We start from the raw sequence: 22288 nt of genomic DNA, 5'->3' as shown, positions 1-22288 counted from the left end.
AAGCAAAGTAAGTTCTTCTATGTGTCCTTCATTCTATTCTAACCTTCAGGCTTACCGTTTCTACTCGGATTATGTTATTGGATTTTGTCGGAAATCCATTTGATCTTCCCAACGAGGTAGATGATGTGAAGGGCTACGTTCGGCCTTTGGCAGCTGTCAATGCCGCTATTGGGGAACAGGTTGATGCAATATTCAGCTACAAATCACCTCTTGATCCTGATCTCCTGGACACAGAACTGAAGAGGTGGAGCGAAAGAAATGGTGATCTTTCATTACGGGAGTTAGATATTAGAAGTGGTACAGGTTTAGTGGCATTAGGCTTTTGTAGCGACGCAGAGCAACTGATTGGCATTGTTACCCCAGGTTATGCAATGGGTTGTCTTGCACGCAGTTTTGAAAAAGAAACCGACGGCGGTAGCAGGTTTTTGCTCAGTGTTGGGGCCTTAGAATACAATGAGGATACAGGTGCTTTAGTCTGTGACTACATTAAACCTTTGGAAGAAGCTACCCGTTTGGGGCTTCCCGTTGTTACACCTCTTTCCTGGAAGGAACTGAGGGCGACTACATTATTGACAGCTGCTCTGGCAAAATTCGGCAAGGCCCAGGGTGCAGTACACTTATATGATGCTTTAACTTATTCTAAGTCGGTCGTTAAGATACCTGAAGGCAAGAAACGTCTGAAGCTTGCGGATTTTAACATACCAAAAGGTTCATCAGTTGAAGATATTGTTGCCCGCTTCAACCAGCTCTACGGGTTAGATCTGGGTAATTTCCAGTATTACGGAGATAGCACTGCAGAGACTGTATTTGTGCTTAATGGCTCCGTTGAAGGAGATTTATTCGCATCTATGATTCAAGACCAAACACAAGTCGGGCTAATTGCGGTCAGGATTCCCTCCCCATTTAATGGACCTGCCTTCGTTAAAATTGTACCTGAGTCAGCGACTAATATTGTCGTAATTGGGCAATGCCAAGAAAATAACACATATTCATGGCTAAAAAGCACCATTTCGGCAGCCCTTTTCTACTCCAACAAGCGTAATATTCGTGTCTCTGAATATATCTTTCATCCCGATTTTTTTTGGTCGCCAAATGCTGTTGTTCAAATATTGAATGAATTCGACTACTCGTTGAAGCTAGGCTCTGATACTGAATCAAAAGATTTCATTTATTGGTCATCTGATTACAGTTCCGAAATCGATGTTCCGGCGCGTCTAGTCCATGCTCTTTCCTTAATTGACGGTGTAGAAGTTACTATGCGCACGAAGTTTGATAACTTCACAAATGCGGGGATATTCCAAGCTCAGTTTTCCGTCGCCCCAGTAGGCGTTCACAGTGTTGTTTCAAACATTGATTCCTCTAATGTTACGTTTGTGGAGGATATCAATATATTGCGTTTTATTGATATCGCAGGAACAGTCCGTGATAATGGCACTATTATATTGGTTTCCAGGAAAAGCTTAAAGGGTATTGATCTGCAGGACCAAGACACACTTGTTGATCAGCTCCAACTTCCAACTACCTTTTTAGATACGGTTCGGAACAAGCGTATTAAACTGGTGTTTTTAGATGCCGATGCCATTGGTGAAAGGGAAGATACAAAACACAAAACCTTATCGTTCGTCTATCAAGCAGTATTTTGGCGTTTTGCTTATGGATACGATATACAAAGCACCGTGAGAGCTATTTGGAGTTCTGCTGGGGCCGATATAGAATTGTTAGCCGCTGTGATCGCAGACCTTATTACGGATTCCTTCCAAAAGGGACTAATCGAAGTACCTGTTGTATACAAGAAATCCAATACAGTAGCAGATGCATCTTCCGATAGTCCTAGCTCTCAATTGCCTATATTCATGGCAGACACGGCAGCTGCCCCCAATCCACGAGATCAGAAGAAGTATCCGGAATTTGAGCTTGGTAATGCTCAAATAATTGCCAAAAAGATTGCATTTAAAGAGGCGTATGGAGTAACTTCGGAAATCAGGCCAGACTTGTCAATGAATAATTTTATTGTTAAGGTTAAAGAGAATCGGCGTGTGACCCCCACTGATTACGAGAGATATATCTTCCATATTGAATTTGACATATCAGGAACTGGCTTAAAGTATGAAATAGGTGACGCCCTGGGTATCCATGCCCGAAATAATGAGGAGAGTGTCAAATCTTTTCTCCACGCTTACAGATTAAAAGAAGATGGCATTATTGTTCTGCCAAGCAAAAATGAGGCGGGTTACTTGGAATCAAGGACAGTTTTGCAAGTTTTTGTGGAGAATTTGGATATCTTTGGAAAACCCTCTAAGCGCTTTTATGAAGGTCTGGTCGAGTTTGCGGAAGATGAGGCAGAACGGCTCAAGCTACAGCATCTAGTTTCTCCCGCTGGTGCCAGCGAATTAAAGCGTTTTCAGGACGAGGAATACTATACTTATGTTGATATTTTTGACCTATTCCCCTCTGCAAGGCCTCCGTTGGATCGTTTGATTGAGCTTATCGCGCCACTAAAAAGAAGAGAGTATTCGATCGCATCTTCCCAACGTGTACATCCCAATGAATTGCATTTATTAATTGTTGTAGTTGACTGGGTTGATAGAAGAGGTAGAAAACGTTATGGGCACACATCAAAGTATCTCTCTGAGTTGATGGTTGGAACTGAAATCGTAGTCTCAGTCAAACCCTCAGTTATGAAGCTACCAGCATCTCCTTTACAGCCTATTATAATGTCTGGTTTAGGCACAGGGCTAGCGCCTTTTAAGGCGCTCGTCGAAGAGAAGGCCTGGCAAAAGTCACAGGGGCAAGATATCGGTGGTGTCTACCTATTCATGGGATCCAGACATAAAAGGGAAGAATATCTTTATGGAGAATTGTGGGAGGCGTACAAAGACGCTGGTATTATCACACATATTGGTGCTGCGTTTTCAAGAGATCAGCCACATAAGATCTATATCCAGGACAGAATTAGGGAAGTCTTGCATGAGCTCTCAACTGCACTGATTGAGAAGGAGGGTACATTTTATCTATGTGGACCAACCTGGCCTGTACCCGATATAACTCAAGTTTTGAAAGACATCATTGCTGCTGATGCCGCTTCTAGAAACATCGAGGTTGATTTGGACGCTGCGATTGAGGAGTTGAAGGAGACATCTAAGTATATCTTAGAAGTATATTGAACCTTGTGATTCTAAATACTTTATGCCATTTATATAAACATTTATGCCAATATTGGGCCTTTACCTGTGATGAGGTGAATATTACAATACACTAACAACAGATGTTCCGTCTTGGAACCTTGTTTTGAACACTCTATTGGCATTAGTAAACATGCCTTCCTTCAAGGATACCACAATAAACTGCGAACCTTTGAACCTTGTCTTGATAAGATGGCCAATGTTTTGTGTGTGGCTCAGATCTAGCGCGGCATCAACTTCATCCAAAATATACATAGGAGCCGGCTTGAATTGCAGGAGAGCTAAAATTAACGAAAGAGCAATTAAAGACCGCTGGCCACCTGACAGTTCGACTAAGCTCTCCTTCCAAAGTGTCCCAAGTTTTACTTTCACTTCCAACCCAGCAGTAACATCTTTTCCTTCTATCGCTGCCAGCTTAGCGAATGAGTTGGGTAAGAGCTCGGCAAAAATGTTACCGAAATCCACATTTACTTTCTCCCAAGTTTTCACTAGGGCATCGCGCTTATATTCATTAAGCTTCTCTATTGTCTCAACAATTTTCATTTTGTCTTTTTCAATAGTCTTAATCATGGTCCTCAAAGCAGCTTCTTTTTTCTCGACGTTCTCTATCATACTCATAATGTTGGGATTAACCTTCCTTCTCATACCCTGGAATTTTTCCTGAAGTTGTTTGGCACGTTCGCGGTACTCCTCTAAGTTTATGCCCTCATTCTGGTTAAGAATGTTGGCCACCAGACCAGCATCACTTAACCAACTATTTTCATCTTTTAGGGCCTTGATTTCTTCTTCAATCTTCTCTGCATTATATTTGGATTTGTTGGCTTCTGCGGTCAGCTTCTGGTACTCTAATTCACTTTCTGACATTTTTTTAGATTTATCTCTGATTAAGGAGGTGAGCTCTTCAATTTCCTCGTCAATACGAAGCAGTTTGTTTCTCTCTTCGTTCAAGTCACGCTGCACAGATTCAAGATCGTTACTTCTCAATAATACATCTCTCTCGAGCTTTGTAATTCTCTCTTCAAGACTCTGTAAAAGTTGTTCTTTTTCCACAAGCTCTTGTTTCATTGTCACAACGTCATTCTGCAACTGTTCAGTTTCCATTTGCAAATTCTGATAAAGATCATACTTCTTTTCAATCACTTCCTCGTTTTCAGATAGGCTACGTTTCAGGTCCCTGATCTCAGCCTTCAATTGGTCCAACTTGGAACCTTTGTCAGTGTTAAATTCATCCATATCCCGCTGGATTCTAAGAATCTCCATCTGGAGTGCATTGACTCTTGTAGTTTGTTGATCCCTATCATTCTCACTGGCTTCAATTTCCCTGTGAATTTCTCCATTCCTCTTAATGATTTGGGCCGCTGGATTAGAGTCTAAAGCGTTTTCCGCGAGCTGACACTTGTGTTTCGCAAGATTTAACTCATTCTGTAAAGACTTCGTCATCCGCGAAGCATTTTCATGTTCAGATATATTGGCCTGTACTTGATATAACTCTTTCTCGAGTACCATCATCTGTTTAGCAGCTTCGTTGTATTTTTGTATATCGATCAAAAGGGAACTCGTGTGGCTCCTGCTTCCTCCGGACAGCGTGCCTTCCGGGTCATAAATATCACCATCCAGAGTAATGCTCCTAGCTCTAACTTGTGGATGGAAGGTAACCTTTTTAGCTGTTGCTGCGTCTCTGCAAATCAAACTACCACCGAAAATAAATTCCATTGCACGCGCAACCTCGGCTTCATATCCAATCAGATTAAGGGCCAGTTCCACCGCACCAGGAGCTAAAGATTTTGCTTTATTCAGCGCGTCAGTGTTTATCACTCTTGCAGATATTTTGTTTAATGGAATGATAGTTACTCTCTTCCGTAGTCTGCCTCTTTCTAAAAGCTGGGATGCCGTCTTCTCATTGTCGACTATGACATTAAATAGCCTGCCTCCTGCACAAACCTGAAGAGCATTTGCGCTATCAAAGTTTTCTTCGGACAGTGTGAATACTTGCGCAGCAATTCCCTTCACGGACTTAGGGTTAAACTCTTTAGAAGGTGGAGAATATGAAAACTCTAAATTCGCAACTTTACGCTTCAAGTACTCTGCATCAGTAGAGATTGCGTACAATTCTGTCTTTAGTTCTGCTTCCTTCTGTTTCAACTGTTTTAGAAGCTCAGGTTTAAATCCCGAAGCAGTTAGCGATTCTTGTAGTCTTTCCACATGGCTTTTGTTCTCAGATAGCTCAGCACGCTTTACTTCGTTTTCTTTCTTTGCTCGTTCTAGTAAAGGTTCATTAGTCGCCAGTTCCTTACGTAGCATTGTAATACGCATTTCGACTTTTTTTACAGCTATCTGTGCCTCGTTCAGCTGTAGCTTAGCATTATTCAGTTGAGCAGTATATCCACCCTCGGTGGTCCCTGTTGATGAAATACCAGTCGTCAAAGTAGATAAAAGTTCCTCCTTGTTCCTGCAGATGGTTTTGAGTTTCTCAATCTCTGCATTCAGGACGACGTATTCGTTCTCTGTTTCTGAGTATGTCTTCGATAAGGACGTCAGTTCCTGTTCGGATTTAGCTATTGACAGATTTAAAGCAGACAGATTTCGCTGCTCGTCTGCCAGATCATCTCTTGTGATACCAAGCGCTGCAGTTACACGCGAAAGTTCTGTTGAGAGACTGTTCTCTTTGGCCTCCAGAGTCTGCAACGTAGTGTCTTTCTGAAGCTGCTTTTCCTTCTGTCGCCGTATGCTTTCAAAATCTTCCGTCAAGGTTGATATTTCGTCTCGGTACTTTTCGACGCTGAACTCAAGATCCTTTATGCGTTTCTGATCACTCTGCAGCCGTTCCTGCATCGAGGAGCGTTTCTGTACAAGTGTCTGGTAGTCATAAGTGTTCACAATCCGCGACGTCTTCTCAAGATCGGTCTGTGTCTGTTGGAACTCAAGGAACGCGCGTTTCTCGTTTCGCAATCGATTCAGTTTCGGTTCGATCTCCTCGAGCAGCAGTGCACGGATCTCCTGCAGTTTGGTCTCCTTTTTGGCCATCGTCTTCTCAGCTTTCTCCCTCCGGTCTTCGAACATTCGCGTACCTGCTGCCTCCTCGATGAGCGCCAGAATCTCATCGGGCTTCATGTTCAGCACCTTAGTGATTTTGCCCTGCATGATTAGGAAGTTTGGGTTGTTGATGTTCAGCTGCACAGACTGGAACAGGTGCAGCACCGTCAGCTGCTGTGCGCGATGCCCATTGATCAGGTACTTGCTCGTGCCCCCCAGAATGATCTGCCGCGTCACCGAGATTTTTGGATACGTCTCGAAACCAAACGGCGAGCTGGACGGGTCCGAGTTATCGAACACAATCGTCACGCTTGCCTTTATCACCCCTGCCTGGCCCCGCTTGTAGATCAGGTCCTGCAAATTCTGCGCCCGCACCGTCGCCATCGAGGAGATCCCCAGCACAAAGCAGATGGAGTCCAGGATATTCGACTTGCCTGACCCATTGAGCCCGGTGATTGCGTTGAACTGCGGATCCCATCCCGAAATAACTGTTCTTGTTGCGTAAGACTTGAATCCGTCAATAATTAGCTCTTCTACTTTCATCGTGGTCGCCAACGCCAAAAGATAGTCAGACTTTGGTATACCCTAGGACAAAGATGTTTCGAATTCTGTCTTGGTGCTTCGTGCGATGAGATGCCTTTGGCTTATTGGGAACAACCTTTGATATGTAAACTTAATGGTCAATACGTATTTTGCAGCAGCGAAATCTTGATCAGGCATTAGTAGGGGCTTGTCTTATTATATACTGTGGTGTAAAGATGATATTTACAATGCCTGATAAGGGATTTGTCACGTGACAAAGGTTAGCCCAGATCTCGAAAATATCCGCTCGCTCTTCGGCGGTTATGGCCATGGATCAGAGAAGGTAGCAGTGGGATCCTATACACAATTAGGAGAGCATCAGTGTGCAAATCTAAAGTCTAGTCTTTTGTTTCCCTGGTCTGTAGTGGTCAAAGTGTAGTGCTGCCGCTCTTTCTCCGTCATCTTGTTCCATAGTTCGTCTCTGCGCTTGTTGCGCCAAACGAAGTAGAGTTTGGACCCGATCATCAGAGGTATGGTAATGAGGTTGATGCAGAATAGTAACAAGTTTCCTCTGTGATAGGCCGGTGCGTCGTCCTTCCGGTAGGTTTGGTTTGCAAGGATGTATCCGATCTTATTAAAGAACTGGCCTGCTGCGGCGGCGACAGCGCGTGTTCTGACCGAGTTTGCGTTTTTAGAGCTCCAGCCCGTGTATATAGGCGAGTAGGAGGGCACCGCGCGCAGGGTAATGAGCAGGGCGTACGTTCCCCACTTGTCAACAAAAGAGCCCGACCACCATCTCAAGCAGCCGAGCGTGATTCCCTTCCATATGAGGGGAAATATCTCCATCAGCGCGCGCTCGTCCCAGACATCTGATAGTTTGGTGAAGATGAGCATAGATATCGCGTGGATGAAGAATGCTGGGATAATCAGGATCTGTACTTTTAGCGAGGAAAAGCCAAGACTCCGGAGGTTCAGGGGAAGGTAGGGCACCACCGCGGCCTCCGGTATGCTCACTATCAAAGATATGGCGTAGAGCGGCCAGAAATCGTAGTCACTCAGGGACCGCAGGAATTCCCTTATGGTGATGCCCTGTCTGTTATTCATTGTGCCTTTACTGGGGTCATCGCGCAGCAGGCGGTTCACAGCAATTAACTGCTGGCGTTCGCTGAGCCATCCTTTAGGGTACATAACACCTTTCGTCTGTGCGATCGAAGGCACCATCGTGAAGCAGACATAGAGCCCGGCCGAGAACGTAATGATGCCTTCGACTATGAATAGCCACTGCCATCCAGATAGGTTGCACACGCCCCTCAATCTCAAAACGCCATATGCTATTAATGCAGAGAACACCTGGTCCATGGTGGAAGTTGCGAATAGGAAGGCTGTGCGGAACGCCAACTCGCCTGATGTGTAGAAATATGTGAGCCACACAGTAACGGTGGTTAATAGACCTGCTGCTGCAATGCCGGATAGGACTCTGGTCGCATAAAACCCATAACAGTTCTTCATTCCTGCCTGACACAGCACAATTGCGCCCCATATAAGCATTTGATATGGAATAGCCTTGTCTGCTCCATACCGCCGTATAACTAGCTGCATTGGGAGCTCAAAAGCCAGAGCCACAAAAATGCTCAACTGATTGCCCAGGTTGTATTGATTTGTATCCATATGCAGTTCATTAAGCATGTTATCAGCTGTCGCCTGTCCTAGTGAGCCATAGTCGAGCTGGCATGCAAAATACACGATGACAATCAACCCCACAATGTGAATGTCGAGTTTGCGTAGTACCTGCCGTTCCTCTTCTTTTGTCCAGGTCAATGTGGGATCAAAGAACTGCCTACACTCATACTGCACTTTATCATACTCTCTGCGATAATATTCCGCGATGGCTGGATCAGAGAAGGCATGGACTTCGTGGCTTTTTATGGCATCTAGGTCACTGCACGGTTCAGTAGCCTCCTTGGTGGAGACTGGTTCCTTTTCATTTTCAACTTCACGCTTTGAATCAAATGACATGTCTTTGCCCTCTGCGTGGTGAAGGTCAGCATAAGCTTGGGTCCTCAGCATTCATGCTCATCGAATGCATATTATATTACCTGAAAAGCATATCATATGAACTTAATCTTCCCGAACAGTCGTGGAAGTCTTTGCATATCTTTACCAGAATATGGTGATCTTTGAAGAAGATTGTCTTGTGTGCTTGTCAATGTGTATTACATAAACATTTGCTTAAGTGTTCTCGGACCTGAGACTGAACGGGCCGGACTTCCAGTTAATTAACTAGCCCGCAACGAGAAAGAGTATGCGCACAATAGTTCCGGCAGCGACATCGGCATGCTGTGGCCTGCTGTAAATGACTTGAATACATTTTCCAGTAACGATCTCAGCCCGTATAATCCTCCATTATGGACCTGAAACTGCTCTTTCAAATTTGTCCGTAAAATTCAGAAGCCCTACTGAGAATTGGAACAAATTCGATGTGCAAAATGATAAACAAGAAACTCGTGCGAGATTCAGATATATAATTGGCATTCGCAAACTCTAACGGATACGTCGGCTTGGTACTTCTATTAATACACACAAAACCACGTCACTGGAACGATCATAGTGCAACATAATACGCTATGTCCAGATCCTCTTCCAGATTCGGGCGTGTGGTCTAGTGGTATGATTCTCGCTTTGGGTAAGCGAAGTTGCGGTTCACTGCGGCTTAACTACTAAACATGTGAGAGGCCCTGGGTTCAATTCCCAGCTCGCCCCAATTTTTTGCCCTGACGATCTGTCCATGCAGCAGAAGTCTATCTGGCAAATCTAGGCAATCAAAAAAGCCTCTGATGAAAACTAGTTACATGATGCTATCTAGAAAATCCTGATCTTCTTGCAAGTCCTTGGGCACATGCGATTCTGGCTTTTGTTCTGCCAACCGTTTTGTTCTCTGCTGGGGATGTTCCGGTTCGGGGCTGCCCGCTGTGGGCAGCGCAGAAGCGCTGCTTTCCGCCCGAGGGCTACCCAGAAGAGCATTCAAGGCCTTCAGATCTTTTGTCTGAAGTTCTTTGGCTGTCAACCGGCTTTGGACGGTTCGTGCGACAGACGTGGTGATGTCTGGCCTCTGCTTGAGCACCTCACGCAGCTTGCTGGTGATCTCGGGTGCGACCTCCACGTTATCGTAAGTTAGTGCAATATCCTCATTGTAGCGGTATGTGTTCGGCAGCAGCGGCTGGGCCTTCAGCTCGTCGCTGTCCTGTTCCGTCTCGCCCTCTTCACTGGGTGTCGACTTGTGCAGCTGCCTGTACTTGCGGTCGCTTGGCGTGGCGTGCCGCCGCTTGAGGCGCTCCTTGTCCTGGAAGCGCTTGCGGTTATCTTGCTTTAGGTTATACGGGTCCATTGGCAAGCGTTACGGTGTTTGCGATGTGTGTTGTACTGCGATGTAGAAGTTTACAATTACGAAGGGCCCCGCAGCTCAAAATCCGCGAGTCCGCGAGGCATCACGCTATGTACCATTTTACATAACTTGGAGCGGATCCACGTCGGCAGCACTCACATGGCATTCTACGCCAAGCTCTTGGATATGTTTGTACATAACATCTCTCAGGTAGCCGCGTTCGGTATTCGAGTGGTTGCACACAATCACCGCCTTGCCGGCCTCGCGGTAGCGCAAGATCTCGTGATGAGAGAGTTCACCAGTGTAATACAGGTCTACGTCGCCGGGCGACACGCCCTTGAAGACACCCGACCCACTGCCCGCGCACAGGGCCACGTTTTGGATGAGATGATCTTCGGGCGCCTTGGCGGTGGAAATCTGGACGTGGGCAACGCCCAGCGCTCTCTTGACATGCTGCACAATTTGGGCAAGCGATAGCGGCTCTCTGAAGTGCACGAGACGGCCATACCCGACCTCGTGTTCTTCCTCTCCCTGCAATGGCGTCACACGCTCAATTGCCGTGCATGTCTCGACCTCGCCCTGCAGCGTCTGCACCAGCCAGTCGTTAACGCCGCCTTTCGCCGCGTCCACGGCGGTGTGCGGGCAGTACACGCTGATCCCATGCTGGATCAGCTGCACTGCAGACCGGTGCTGCGAATTTGCCCACGGGTCCAGCTTCTTCCAGCTGGGAAAGATGAACGGATGGTACGCCAGGATCATGTTGCACTCCTTCTCAATCGCCTCGCGTGCGACCGCTGCCGTCAGGTCCACCGCGAGCAGCAGGCGCGGCTTCGCGGCCGACGACTCCACTGTGCAGTCTATCAACAGCCCGGTATTGTCCCACGCGCTGTCAGCGTAGGCTACAGGGTACAGCTTCTGCACCTTCTGCAGTACAGCTTGCAGCTGAGCTCTGGATAGCGCCTTAGACAGAGACATAGAACACTTGCGTCGGGCTCCTGCACTCTTTTGCTTGCTTGCGCTGTAGCGAGAAGTTCTAAAAGACACTCTCTGCTCACGCTTTCGCCGCTACCACCCACTGTTGCCACTACAGCATGCTTACAGAGCAAGACATATATGACAGGCTGACTGAAGCCATCCCAGAGTTCTACCAGGCCATAATCACCGACACGTCGGCGGGCTGCGGTCAGTCCTTCGACGTCGTCGTGGTGAGCAATGTATTTGCGAACAAGAACAAGCTCCAGCGGTGCCGACTCGTGAACAAGGCGCTCGCAGAGCAGGTAGCGCAGCTGCACGCATTCTCGGCCAAGTGTTACACCACAGAAGAATTCCAGCGACTCACCATCTAGGAGGTCCCGCCCTCTAAGGGCCACTGGCATTGCACCTCGAGGAACTACGTACTGAATACATATCTAATTCCAGACACCGGCAGCAGTCACCGGGAAGTGCAGCAGCCTTATACACGGCGCCAGCAGCTCTCGCTGCAAACCGGGGCCGATGGTCTATCTTGATACTCGTCATGTGATCAGCTTGTTGGAACACTACGCTGCCTGGTGGACAATCTGAAAAATATTTGTAATGTTGCGACGGTCGATGTGCTCCGGCAGCTGGTGTAGCAAGTGAGGAAGCGGTTGAAGATGCTGACTAAGGGTGTGCGTGCGTTGGCATGGTCGCCCAGGAGATATATCACTCTGGATGCCGAAGCTGCGAAGCCGGTGGTCGCCAAGCGGAGGAGAATGACGGAGTTCACTGACAAACTCAACAAAGGCCCATCGTTCGAGGACTTTCTCACCGGCAAAGCCGCGCAAATGACGTTGGATCCACTGGAGGAGGCGAGGCAGAACGCAGAGGAGTCAAAGAAGCTTCCTGCGTGGCTCAAGGTGCCGATTCCCAAGGGCAAGAACTTTCACAAGTTGAAGGAGGACGTGCGAGATCTGAAGCTCAGTACCGTGTGCGAGGAAGCAAAGTGCCCGAACATCGGTGAGTGCTGGGGCGGCAACAAGGGCAGTGCCACTGCAACGATCATGCTGCTTGGGGATACTTGCACGCGGGGGTGCCGCTTCTGCTCTGTGAAAACGAACCGGACACCAGCGAAGCCTGACCCCAAGGAGCCGGAGAACACTGCAGAGGCCATCTCGCGCTGGGGGCTTGGATATGTTGTGCTGACGATGGTGGACAGGGACGATCTGCCCGATGGCGGCGCACACCATCTTGCTGAGACGGTGCAGCGCATCAAGCAAAAGGCGCCACATATTTTGGTGGAAACACTTGCGGGAGACTTCCGGGGCAACCTAGAGATGGTGGATGTGATGGCCCGTTCAGGACTTGACGTTTACGCCCACAATGTGGAGACGGTTGAGGCGCTAACGCCACATGTTCGAGACCGCAGGGCGACTTACCAGCAGTCGCTCAGTGTGTTGAAGAGGGCGAAGCAGACGGTTCCAACCCTAGTTACAAAGACATCTATCATGCTTGGGATGGGCGAGACAGACGAGCAGGTGCTACAAACTATGAAGGATCTCAGGGCTGTGGACTGTGATGTCGTTACATTTGGCCAATACATGCGGCCAACCAGAAGACATATGAAGGTAGTTGAATACGTTAAACCCGAGAAGTTCGACTACTGGAAGGAGAAGGCCTTGGAACTTGGCTTTCTGTACTGTGCATCTGGTCCACTGGTCAGATCTTCGTATAAGGCCGGCGAAGCATACATAGAGAACGTTCTGCGGAATCGACGCCAAGCATAGGATGGCTCCTGTTCACAGTACCGCATGGTTTGTAAAATCCCAACTCGGTGACACACTCTGATATCTAGATGACATATAAATGGCATTCATATTCAACTTATTTATACACTTAGACCTTAATACCACGTTACTGTTAATTAAAACACTTTATCACATATTTCTAAGTTAATAGATATTTTTACTTAGTATGAACTAAATTTGCGGGATGTGTATGTTGACCGGTGGTCCGTTCTCCATCGGCGCCTTATCTTGGAATATACAGCCAAAGTCAGTGATAAACGGATGTAGTATATTCACGGGTATGTTCAACGTTGGCGAAAATACGATACACAAATTCCGCAGATTCATCTTGTTATATTTGCTGTTCTCGGTGATCTTCACCAATAACTCGAACAATGCATACATTAAGGCGACATATTCTTTGGCAATTCGTCCGGAATTAACCAATGCCCTGAACTCGAGTGCTATTAGTTTGCTATCATCTCCGTTTCTTTCCACGATTCTCTTAAAATCCATATATGCAGCATCCCCAAAGATCATATGAGGAAGCTTTCTTAGGTATAGTTTTAATAAACCTGAAACGGTATTCACATCGACGTAGAGACCGCCCTGATTTTCGTTTCCTGGTGTGACAGAAACTTTATCGTTGTAATTGCACAAATCCACGTCATATTCTTTGTCAAATTGCTCCTGCAAAGATTTTATGAGAGAACTGGATCCGCTTAACCTAAATATACCTTCTTCCTGAATGCCGCGGTTTTTGTACAAGAATTCTAGCGTTCGGAATACAACACTTGGTATTTCATATTTTCCCTGGTAGGGATGCGAACTTAGTTGTAAACAGGATCTCAAGTCCGCTCCAAATACCGCGTTATACTGTGCTTGTAAATTCATGGACTGGAGTGATCTTGAAATACCACTTTCATTTGTAGCATTCACAGGGCTATCATCATCTTGCGAAAATATAGAAGCATTGTCGTTTCCAGCAGCGTAGGGGGTAGGTGTAGTAGCTAACTTCTTGAAAGGGAAGAATGACTTCATACGTCGTCTCTTGACCTCTTTCTCTTCTTCAGATGTTAAGGAGACCGGGTTTGGATCATTTGGTCTTGTCGGAGAAGTTGCATCCATTGCCTCGAGATTAGCAATTGGTCCAAGATAACTAGAGTCGCTAATGCTTGTTTGCTCGAATAAACTAGACGCTTCAGACTTGCTATTAATGGATGGAATGGCTGCTGTACCACCTGGGCCATCGCAGAGAGTGGTCAATACGCTTATCCATTGTTCACGTTCTTTTGGCGTTTCAGCGCAAAAATAGTACTTTGTAGAGCTTGAAAGACCACTCTTTTTGTGTTCATTAAGTATGAATCCATTCTTGGTCCCATACTTATCATCCGGGAGGTTTGCCTGAAGTTCAATCGTAGAATGCGTCAATTTGATCGTATCAGTATCAATCATATGGTCATGGAGATGCATTATAGAGCCCTCAACTGTGCAGTACCTAATACGCCACGTAGTAGTACTACCCAAGGTTTTAGATTTACGGACTAGTAGCATGCCCTCTTTAGCAAATTCGCCAGTTATAGGGTTCATAACAGGGTCTGTGCTAATGAATTGCGCTAACTTCAATGCTGGATTAAAGGGTAATGGGGATAGATACAACAAACTAGCAAAGTAGTCATTAAGCTTTTCTCTCCTACTGTCTACCTTTACTGGCACGTTCGAAGCAAACATGTGCTTGTCGGGAAGGGGGGGGACGGCTAAAGATTCCATATTGTTTCTGATAAAGGTATCGAACTCTGCAATGCGGGTAAAAGTTTTAGCAAATTTGAACATCTCCTTGGAAGACTTCTTATCAACAACACTAAAGAGAATGCTGGCTGCGTTTCCAGGCTCATGATACAATGTACTAATGACCTCAATCCTGATCGTACCTAACTCCTCTGGCTGTACAAATAAGGGAATATCTGCTTTCTTGGACTGGTGAGAGTTAGAGTGGGGGCTACCAGAATGCTGCGAGTATGACTTTGCTGAATGTTCCACGGAAGGAGTGCCCATGCCCTTGGACCTTTTGTTCGAGGATGTAGCGGTAGACATACTTCCAAACTTCGCTGCTGAAAGCGAAGAAGGTTCGCTCGTATTAGTAGGATCCACGACTGGCGTTGTAATCGATGACCTAGAAGCTTGTGGACTTGTTACCAAACTCGATTCATGTTGTCTGCTGGGCGTATTTTGTAGCGTAGCGATCTCCATTTCCGTTCCAGTCTCCTTGTCTCGTGAACCCGTAGGGTTGTCTTCTGCATTGAAGGTAGTATCCACCATATCTCTGAATTTGCCTAAATCCGTCCTAGTGGTAGATGACAGATCAGAAGGTTGATGCTCTTGCAAGTCCGAATCACTGTACACTATGCTCTCAGGCGACAATGGCCCCGGACCACCTGCTCTCTCTGTATCGTACCTGCTTCCATCTTGAGGCTCCACGGTGAGCAAGTCCAATTCGTTGTCTATTCTGTGTGGTGAATGCGGCGCATTCTCGGTGGACGTGTTATTTTCTGGTAGACTCAACACAGACGCAGCTTTGCTCGTAGAGTTAGACTTGCACGGAGAAGTAATTGATATCCGAGAGTTCTTATACAGAACGGAAGTTGCAGGGCTGCCTAGCGTATTCGAATATGACGAACTGGACCGTGAAATTGTCTTCCTAGGCGACATCAAGTGGCGGTCTTCATCCGGAGATTTCGACACCAGAATCTCGGCGGACTTCGAAGAGGTTAGCAAGGGCACCTGCTGTGCCCCGCTCGTGGCCTCCTGCGGCGAGACACGCAGCCGGTCGGTCGACGGCACCTCGTGGCCCACCGGGGCGAGACTCAGGTTTTTGGTGTTCTTTCGCCGGTCCGCGGACCGCGGCGGCAGCGCCAGCTCTCGTACGGACGGCGAAGGCTCAGGACGCACCTGCTGCTCGACCACCGTCGCGCCGCTCCGCCCCGACGCAAGCAGAGAAATCGTTTTGCGGAGGTGTTCTATTTCCTCCCGCTGCCCCTGCAGCTCCCGCCGGAGCTGCACGTTCTCCTCCACAAGCTCCTCGTACGTTGGCCCCAGCCGCTCCCCGCCGTGCCCTTCAATCGCCTCCAACGTCCTCCCCCGCTCCATAATGTGCTGCTCATACTGCGCAAGAAGTTCCAATGCTGAGGACGAGCTTGTCCCCCCGCTGCGTTCTGCGTCTGACCCGTCTCCCATATTTCCGGCGCCTTGCAGCTTGATTAGATGCTCGCTGACACGCACTGACAGCTCACGCCTACCGCAACCTATCTCCTTCCTTTGCGCTCGAGATCCTTAAAGCGCTCTCTTGTTCTTGCGTCCCACTCACCTGGTTTCTGTGGTAAACCTGCGGTAACACTGATGTGTACTGTTCTAGATCGTTGAAAAACGAAACCTAACGTCGTAAAGAATGCACGTTGGTCTACCTCAACGGCCATCCACGCAAGTAACCGGCAAATGGCGTAAATCAGCCGGTATTGCGGGCTCGGCGTGATGAGTATATGCGTGGCTTACGACCGTTTTATGCTACGTGCTAGCAAACCGAACTAAATAGTTAATTATGTAGTGGAGATGTATCCGTAATTTCGTCTTCTGTTACATCTGTGAGTTTTGGGAACACGCAACAGCGGTAGTCATGTGACTCAGTTATGCAATTGGGGCGACGGCCTCCGGGAGCTACTTATCTAGCAGCTTGATGAGTTCTTGCTTCTCGCGGCGCTCGACCTCCAGTTTAGCCTGAAGCTGGGAGACCTCCTCTAGGAGGGCGGAATTCTCGAGGTGGAGCTTGTTCATGGACTCCTGGTACTTGACCTCGTAGCTCTTCTTCAGCATCTTGACTTTCTGCTCGTGCTTCGAGGAGTACTGGACATACAGGTCCTCGGCGAGCATCTGGAGGCGGCTGGTAGTGTCTTTGTCTTTTTCCAGAAGCTGGGCCTCGAGCTCACGGACGCGGGCCGCCAGGGCGGGCTGGGGGTCCGGCAACGCCGGGCTGGCGTGCTCGGGTTTGGGGTCCGGCTCGGCGGGAGCCGGTGTGCGCTGCGCGGGGGTCGCGTCCTCCTTCCTGGGCGTGGCCTGTTCCTGCTTGAACTGGGGCGTCGCGGGTGGCTTGGTGTCGGGCTGGGGCGTCTGGGCGAGCTTTTCCTTGAGTTCGGCGTTCTCCACGCTGAGGTTCTCAAGCATGGTCTGGAACTTGGCCATGTTCTCGTGCAGCTGCTCCAGCTCGACGAGGTGCTCGGCCTCCATGTTGCCGTTTTTGAAAACGACACTGTCGTACTCTGCGTGGAGCCTGTTTAGCTCGTCCTCCTTGGCCTCCAGCTTCTCCTGCCATTCCTTTAGGGAGTCCTCGCGTCGCGTGATCGATTCCTGCAGGTACTTCTCGGACTGCCTCAGGTCCTCCACGAGGGAGGAGAGCTCGGCGACCTCTGCCTTTTTGCTGACGAGGTCGTTGCTGGCCTCCTCCAGCTCGGCGGTTAACTGCTCGGCACGCTTCGACGTCTCCGTATGCTGGTTGTGAAGCGCCTGCAGGTTAGCACAGTCGGTTTCGTACTTTGCCTTCCAGGCCTCGGCCTCTTGTGAGAGCTGCTGCATTTGGCCGCCCAATTGCTTGGTCTCTGTATCATAATCCTTCAGTAGCTTCTGGTACTCACGCTCGATGAGCGCGTTCTCCTCCGTCAGCTCGGCAACCTTCGCGTCCAGCTCCGACGACGAGCGCGACTGCGCATCCTTATATTGCTCGACCGCGGCGCGTAGCTCGTCGATCGTCTGCTGCTTCTCCGTGAGCTGCTCGCGCAGCGCGTCCGCGCTCCCCTCGGCTTCGCGCTGCTTCTCGCGCGCGTCCTCCAGGCCCTGCTCTGCCGCAGCCAGCTTCTGGGAGCCTGCCGCGAGCTCTTCGCGCAGGGACGCCAGCTCCGCCTCCACCGCCTCCAGCCGTGAAGCGGTCGCCTGCGCGTCCTCCGCGCGGTCCCGCAACTGCTGCTCGAGCTCCTCGTTCGCGCCGATCTGCTCGTGGTACTTCTCCTGCAGTATCTGCGCGTTCTGCACCGCGACCGTCAGCTCGTTGCGCAGCTCCGCCATGCGCGCCTTCAGCTTCTCCGCGCGCGCCTCCAGCTTCTCCTTCTTGCCCAGCAGCTCATCGTACGCTGCTGCCAATGCGCGCTGCTCGCGCTCCGCCGCCTCCAACCCGCGCACGCGCTCCGCCGCGCGGCACGCCGCCACCTGCAGCTGTTCCCGCGCCTGCGTCTGCCGCCACAGCTCGTCTTGCACGCGCCGCACCTCCTCCGTCAGCGACCCGATCAGCCGGTTCTTATCCTCCAGCAGCGCTGCCACCCCGTCCCAGCCCTCGCTGCCCTGCTGCTCCAGCTCTGCTCGGAGGTTGCGCGCCTCCGCGCGCGGCCGCACCGGCGTCATCTTCTCGTACGCGCCCTCCTTCTCCGGCGTCCCCGCAGCCCCCGCCTTGAGGTCGTCCTGGATGTCTAGCACGTCCTGCCTGTCCACCCGGTCCTGGTCCTCGGCCCGCTTCACCGGGCTCGTCAGCGCCAGCGGCTCCGCGTTCACCATCTCGATCGGCTGCGGCGACGAGATCAGCCCGCCCCCGCCTGGCTGCCCCAGCCGCGGAATCGCCGCCATCTTCAGCCGCTTTGGCGCGGGGCTCCCGTCCGCCGTCCCGTTCTCATCCTCTGCTGGCCCGCGCACTGGCGAGTGCGCCAGCGTTAGCCGCGCGTCGTTGATCCGCACCCCACTGCCATCTGCGGGCCCTGTCATGCCCACAGGCGACTCTCTCCTCGACGTCGACATCTATATGCGCTCTCTCGCACCAAACCAACCGCTTCAGAGCCCTACTCGCTTGGTGTAAGCAGATGGTAACGCGTATTTTCGAGCCTCCCTGCTTAAAAACCGCCAACGCTTCCCGCTTTCGCAGACCCTGCCAAAGCCCACGCCACAACAGCGGCAAGAGTAGAGCTGCCGGCTGCCTGGCGGCTCGCCGGTGGCGGGGGACCAGGTGCCTAGGCGTCCAGCATGCTCTTGCCGCTGTTGGCGGTTGGCGGCGACGGATTTGTATGCGATGTTAGGATTTTTAGGCGGCGGTAGCCAAAAATTTGTTAGTGATGGCAAACGTTCACCACAGCTAGCCCTCTGGACGGAGTAGAGCTTGTGCATACCGCGGACAACTGTGATCGGGGCTAGGAGGAGTATGTCGAACGCGGAAGCAGCCAAGGTGTACGAAGAAGTCGTGGAGGGGGTGGTGAACGAGGTGCGGCAGGACTTTGAGAACGCAGGGATAGACGAACAAACGTTGCAGGATCTACGGCGGATATGGCAGTCGAAGCTGAGCGAGTCGCGGGTGGCGCGATTTACATGGGACCCGGAGGGCGTAGAGGCGCCGCGGGAGGGCGGGCGGTACGGCGGAGAGAGCAGTCTGGCGCTCGGGGGCCTGGTGCTGAAGGAGGACGCGCTGCTAGAGCCCAAAGATCACAAGGAGAAGGCGACGATAGAGCTGACGGTGGACGACGCGGGCGGCGAGCTGGCGGAGAAGCTGAAACAGCAGGCGAAGCAGGCGAAGAAGTCCGCGCTGCTGGAGACGGACGAGATCAACAGCGATCTCGACGACACGGACGACGAGTACGTGAACTTCGGCGAGGAGGAGAACGGGAGCGACGTGAACATCATGCTGTGCCTGTACGAGAAGGTGCTCCGGGTGAAGAACAAGTGGAAGTGCAATCTGAAGGACGGCGTGGCTACAATCAACAACAAGGATTATGCATTCCAAAAATCCCAGGGCGAGAGCGAGTGGTAGGGTTGTTTTATTGGACTAAAATACAGTAATATCGAGCGAGCTTCATTTTCCACGTTTTTTATACATGTAATTCTATATATTCAATTCAACGGGAACAAACCGCGTTCGCCCCTGATCAGCACACTCTCAATGTTCTGCAGCGTGACCACCGTCGCGCGGCGGTAGATGTCGACGCAGCAGCTGCCAATGTGCGGCAGCAGCGTCACGTCCCACCGCTCGAAGAAGCGCCGGTCCACGACCGCCTCCTCGTTCTTGTAAACGTCGAGGCCGGCGGAGTGCACCTTGCCCGAGTCGAGCGCCGCGAGCAGCGCGTCTTCGTCGACGCACGACCCACGCCCGATGTTCACGATCCGCACGCCGTCCTTGCACTTGGCGAGCGTGGCCGCGTTCAGCAGATTGTCGGTCGCGGGCGCGCCGGGCAGCGCCAGCACCACCAGGTCCGCGGCCGCCCACATCTCGTCCGTCATCGCGGCGTGGAACTGCGCGGGGTACGTCAGCTGCCCTGCGGGCAGGGGGCCCGAGCGCTTGTAGTACGACACGTGCATCCCGAGCCCGAGCGACAGCCGCCGACCCACGGCCTGGCCGATCGCGCCAAAGCCCAGAATTAGCGCATTCTTCTCTGTGGGGGATTCTAAGATTTTCCCCACAATGGAAAAGTCTCGTGCCACATTCTGCAGCTTGCCGTCGGCGCTCGAGAAGCGCCCCGGATAGCGCATTGTTTGCTCCGTGCGCCCGCCGCTGGTGATCGTCTGCACGGTGATCTGTTCAGAGCCCTCGCTGCCGACGTATGCGCGGCAATCCCAGACGTTCCGGTCGACGAACCTAAAGCTGTGCTCCCAGAACGACGTCAGCCGGAAGCAGCTCAGCGTTAGGTAAGCCGCGATATCGGCGACGTTGTCCGCGGCCGTGGGCCCAATGTTACAAACGGTGATGTCTGCGTCGCGGCGCAGCGTGTCGGTCTCGAGGAAGTCGCACCCGACCCACGGCACCGCGATCAGCCGGAGTGCGCGCGGGCGATGGGCGATCAGCGCGGCGGTGTCCACGCTCAGGGAAAACAAGTCCTCGGTAAACCACAGCGCTGCGGCGTCTGAGTCCGCGAAGCAGGCGCAGAAGGCCTCGCGAGTGGTGAGTTTGCACGGGACAAATTCGACTAGCGACGCTACGTCGCACCACTCGGGGATGTAGTCCGCGACCTCCCACCTGCTGGCATACGGCAACAGTACTTTTGGCTTCGTCATAGAGTCTAAGATCGGCTCGCTACATATGCTTGGCAGTGGCAAATTTCAAGGCCACTCCCTTTTATAAACGAGCGCCGGGTCTGGGCGCATGGCAGTGCACATCAATAAATAACCTTCGTGGTAGACACCGGGAGAGGCGGGCAAAACGCACCTGCCACATGCGGCGGCGCCCGATCGGGTCATTGCTGCAGCTCCTTCTTCGCCTGTGTCCACAGCTTATAGAACCCCGCGATGCCGGAGCCCAACGAGAGCCAGGCGTAGGTGCCCGGCGGCGTGCGGAGTGCGAATACGTCAGTGGAGTTCGCGAGGAGGTCGAAGGTCAGACGCACAAAGTCTACGTAGAGCACCGAGCGCTCCTGGCGCAGCGCGTCCAGGTCCGCGGTCAGCGACATGTCGCTCGTCGGGCCAAGCTGCAGGTCTCGCAGCAGCTGCCGCTTCACCGGCGACGTGCCGCGCGCGCTATGCAGCTTCTGCGAGATGTCCCACGCGCGCTGGCGCACCTTGCACTGAATCTCGAGGTCCAGGATCTTGGCATTGATCTCGCGCAGGCGGCACCAGCCCTTCTTCAGGCTCAGCAGGATATCGTACTGCCACGAGAGCACCTCGTGGCGCGCGACAAAGGCGTACAGGCCCTTGTGCGCCCACAGCCCGAAGCTGTACGTCAGGCTCAGCTCGTCCATGATGCCGTAGTACAGGTACAGCACGTCCGTCAGCGTCGGCTCGTTCAGCCACTGCCCGCGCACCACCTGCAGCACGCCCGCAGTGTCCCCCGCCGGCAGCTTCTGCGCCTGCCGGTACGTCGCGGCCGCCTTCTGGTACAGCGCGCGCGCCAGGAACGGCGTCGACCCGAACCGCATCATCTGCCGGAAGATTGAGATGTTCGTGCACACTGTCTGCGACTTCGCCTCGAACTGCTTCGCCACCGACACCAGCCACAGCTTCAGTAGCGTCACCGGGTGCCGCACCAGCAGTCCCCAGCTCCACGCGCCCGCCAGGCGCGCGTACCGCGCCAGCGCCGTCGGGTCCGACTGCACCAGTCGCGTCCGGTACTGGCTCAGGTACAGCCGCAGCAGGTCCAGCGTGTACTTGATGATCTTCGCCGTCTTGTCCTTGCCCGCCACGGACTCCACCAGCCGCGCCAGAACGTCCATCCGGCGCACCGCCGGCTCCAGCGCCGCAGCCGCCCGCGCCTCTGCCGCCCGCGCCGCCGCCGCCCGCGCCTCCGCTTCTGCGCGCGCCTCCGCCGCGCGCGCCTCTGCCGCCGCCGCCGCCCGGAAGCCCTCGGCCTCGTCCTCCAGCGCAATCGCCGCCCCCGTCACGAGCCCGACGCCCTCCATGTCTTTCAGCATCTGCGGCCG

At 51.6% G+C, this 22288-nt stretch overlaps 12 protein-coding genes and 1 non-coding gene across 13 annotated transcripts; 5 read left to right on the top strand and 8 right to left on the bottom strand.

The window, feature by feature from the left end:
* Positions 1-71: 71 nt before the first annotated feature.
* MET10 (sulfite reductase subunit alpha) lies at positions 72-3164 on the top strand (the record flags this gene model as incomplete). The annotated part of the gene is made up of 1 exon (NM_211965.1): positions 72-3164. One exon carries the CDS (start codon positions 72-74, stop codon positions 3162-3164), a length of 3093 nt encoding a protein of 1030 aa, NP_986903.1.
* Positions 3165-3245: 81 nt separating this feature from the next.
* On the bottom strand, positions 3246-6758 carry SMC2 (condensin subunit SMC2; the record flags this gene model as incomplete). Its single annotated transcript, NM_211964.1, has 1 exon — positions 3246-6758. One exon carries the CDS (start codon positions 6756-6758, stop codon positions 3246-3248), a length of 3513 nt encoding a protein of 1170 aa, NP_986902.1.
* Positions 6759-7115: 357 nt separating this feature from the next.
* AGOS_AGR235W (AGR235Wp) lies at positions 7116-8804 on the bottom strand (the record flags this gene model as incomplete). The annotated part of the gene is made up of 1 exon (NM_211963.2): positions 7116-8804. One exon carries the CDS (start codon positions 8802-8804, stop codon positions 7116-7118), a length of 1689 nt encoding a protein of 562 aa, NP_986901.2.
* A 581-nt stretch (positions 8805-9385) lies between these two features.
* On the top strand, positions 9386-9497 carry AGOS_t0187. The gene is made up of 2 exons: positions 9386-9421; positions 9462-9497. It is a non-coding gene; the product is annotated as a tRNA-Pro (tRNA).
* An 85-nt stretch (positions 9498-9582) lies between these two features.
* AGOS_AGR234W (uncharacterized protein) lies at positions 9583-10122 on the bottom strand (the record flags this gene model as incomplete). The annotated part of the gene is made up of 1 exon (NM_211962.1): positions 9583-10122. The coding sequence occupies one exon, from the start codon at positions 10120-10122 to the stop codon at positions 9583-9585; it is 540 nt and encodes a 179-aa protein (NP_986900.1).
* Positions 10123-10239: 117 nt separating this feature from the next.
* On the bottom strand, positions 10240-11094 carry NIF3 (uncharacterized protein; the record flags this gene model as incomplete). Its single annotated transcript, NM_211961.2, has 1 exon — positions 10240-11094. The coding sequence occupies one exon, from the start codon at positions 11092-11094 to the stop codon at positions 10240-10242; it is 855 nt and encodes a 284-aa protein (NP_986899.1).
* Positions 11095-11210: 116 nt separating this feature from the next.
* BOL2 (Bol2p) lies at positions 11211-11465 on the top strand (the record flags this gene model as incomplete). The annotated part of the gene is made up of 1 exon (NM_211960.1): positions 11211-11465. The coding sequence occupies one exon, from the start codon at positions 11211-11213 to the stop codon at positions 11463-11465; it is 255 nt and encodes an 84-aa protein (NP_986898.1).
* Positions 11466-11753: 288 nt separating this feature from the next.
* Positions 11754-12863, top strand: LIP5 (lipoate synthase; the record flags this gene model as incomplete). The annotated part of the gene is made up of 1 exon (NM_211959.1): positions 11754-12863. The coding sequence occupies one exon, from the start codon at positions 11754-11756 to the stop codon at positions 12861-12863; it is 1110 nt and encodes a 369-aa protein (NP_986897.1).
* A 192-nt stretch (positions 12864-13055) lies between these two features.
* On the bottom strand, positions 13056-16097 carry BEM3 (GTPase-activating protein BEM3; the record flags this gene model as incomplete). Its single annotated transcript, NM_211958.2, has 1 exon — positions 13056-16097. One exon carries the CDS (start codon positions 16095-16097, stop codon positions 13056-13058), a length of 3042 nt encoding a protein of 1013 aa, NP_986896.2.
* Positions 16098-16574: 477 nt separating this feature from the next.
* Positions 16575-18692, bottom strand: SLK19 (Slk19p; the record flags this gene model as incomplete). The annotated part of the gene is made up of 1 exon (NM_211957.2): positions 16575-18692. One exon carries the CDS (start codon positions 18690-18692, stop codon positions 16575-16577), a length of 2118 nt encoding a protein of 705 aa, NP_986895.2.
* A 397-nt stretch (positions 18693-19089) lies between these two features.
* Positions 19090-19692, top strand: TOA1 (transcription initiation factor IIA large subunit; the record flags this gene model as incomplete). The annotated part of the gene is made up of 1 exon (NM_211956.2): positions 19090-19692. One exon carries the CDS (start codon positions 19090-19092, stop codon positions 19690-19692), a length of 603 nt encoding a protein of 200 aa, NP_986894.2.
* An 80-nt stretch (positions 19693-19772) lies between these two features.
* On the bottom strand, positions 19773-20930 carry AGOS_AGR227W (glyoxylate reductase; the record flags this gene model as incomplete). The annotated part of the gene is made up of 1 exon (NM_211955.1): positions 19773-20930. The coding sequence occupies one exon, from the start codon at positions 20928-20930 to the stop codon at positions 19773-19775; it is 1158 nt and encodes a 385-aa protein (NP_986893.1).
* A 179-nt stretch (positions 20931-21109) lies between these two features.
* Positions 21110-22081, bottom strand: PEX25 (Pex25p; the record flags this gene model as incomplete). The annotated part of the gene is made up of 1 exon (NM_211954.2): positions 21110-22081. The coding sequence occupies one exon, from the start codon at positions 22079-22081 to the stop codon at positions 21110-21112; it is 972 nt and encodes a 323-aa protein (NP_986892.2).
* Positions 22082-22288: the final 207 nt, after the last annotated feature.

This window comes from Eremothecium gossypii, chromosome VII (assembly GCF_000091025.4).
Source record: "Eremothecium gossypii ATCC 10895 chromosome VII, complete sequence".
NCBI lineage: Eukaryota > Fungi > Ascomycota > Saccharomycetes > Saccharomycetales > Saccharomycetaceae > Eremothecium > Eremothecium gossypii.
Note: the sequence above shows the minus strand (reverse complement) of the source record. Positions and strands in the feature narration are given on the sequence as shown.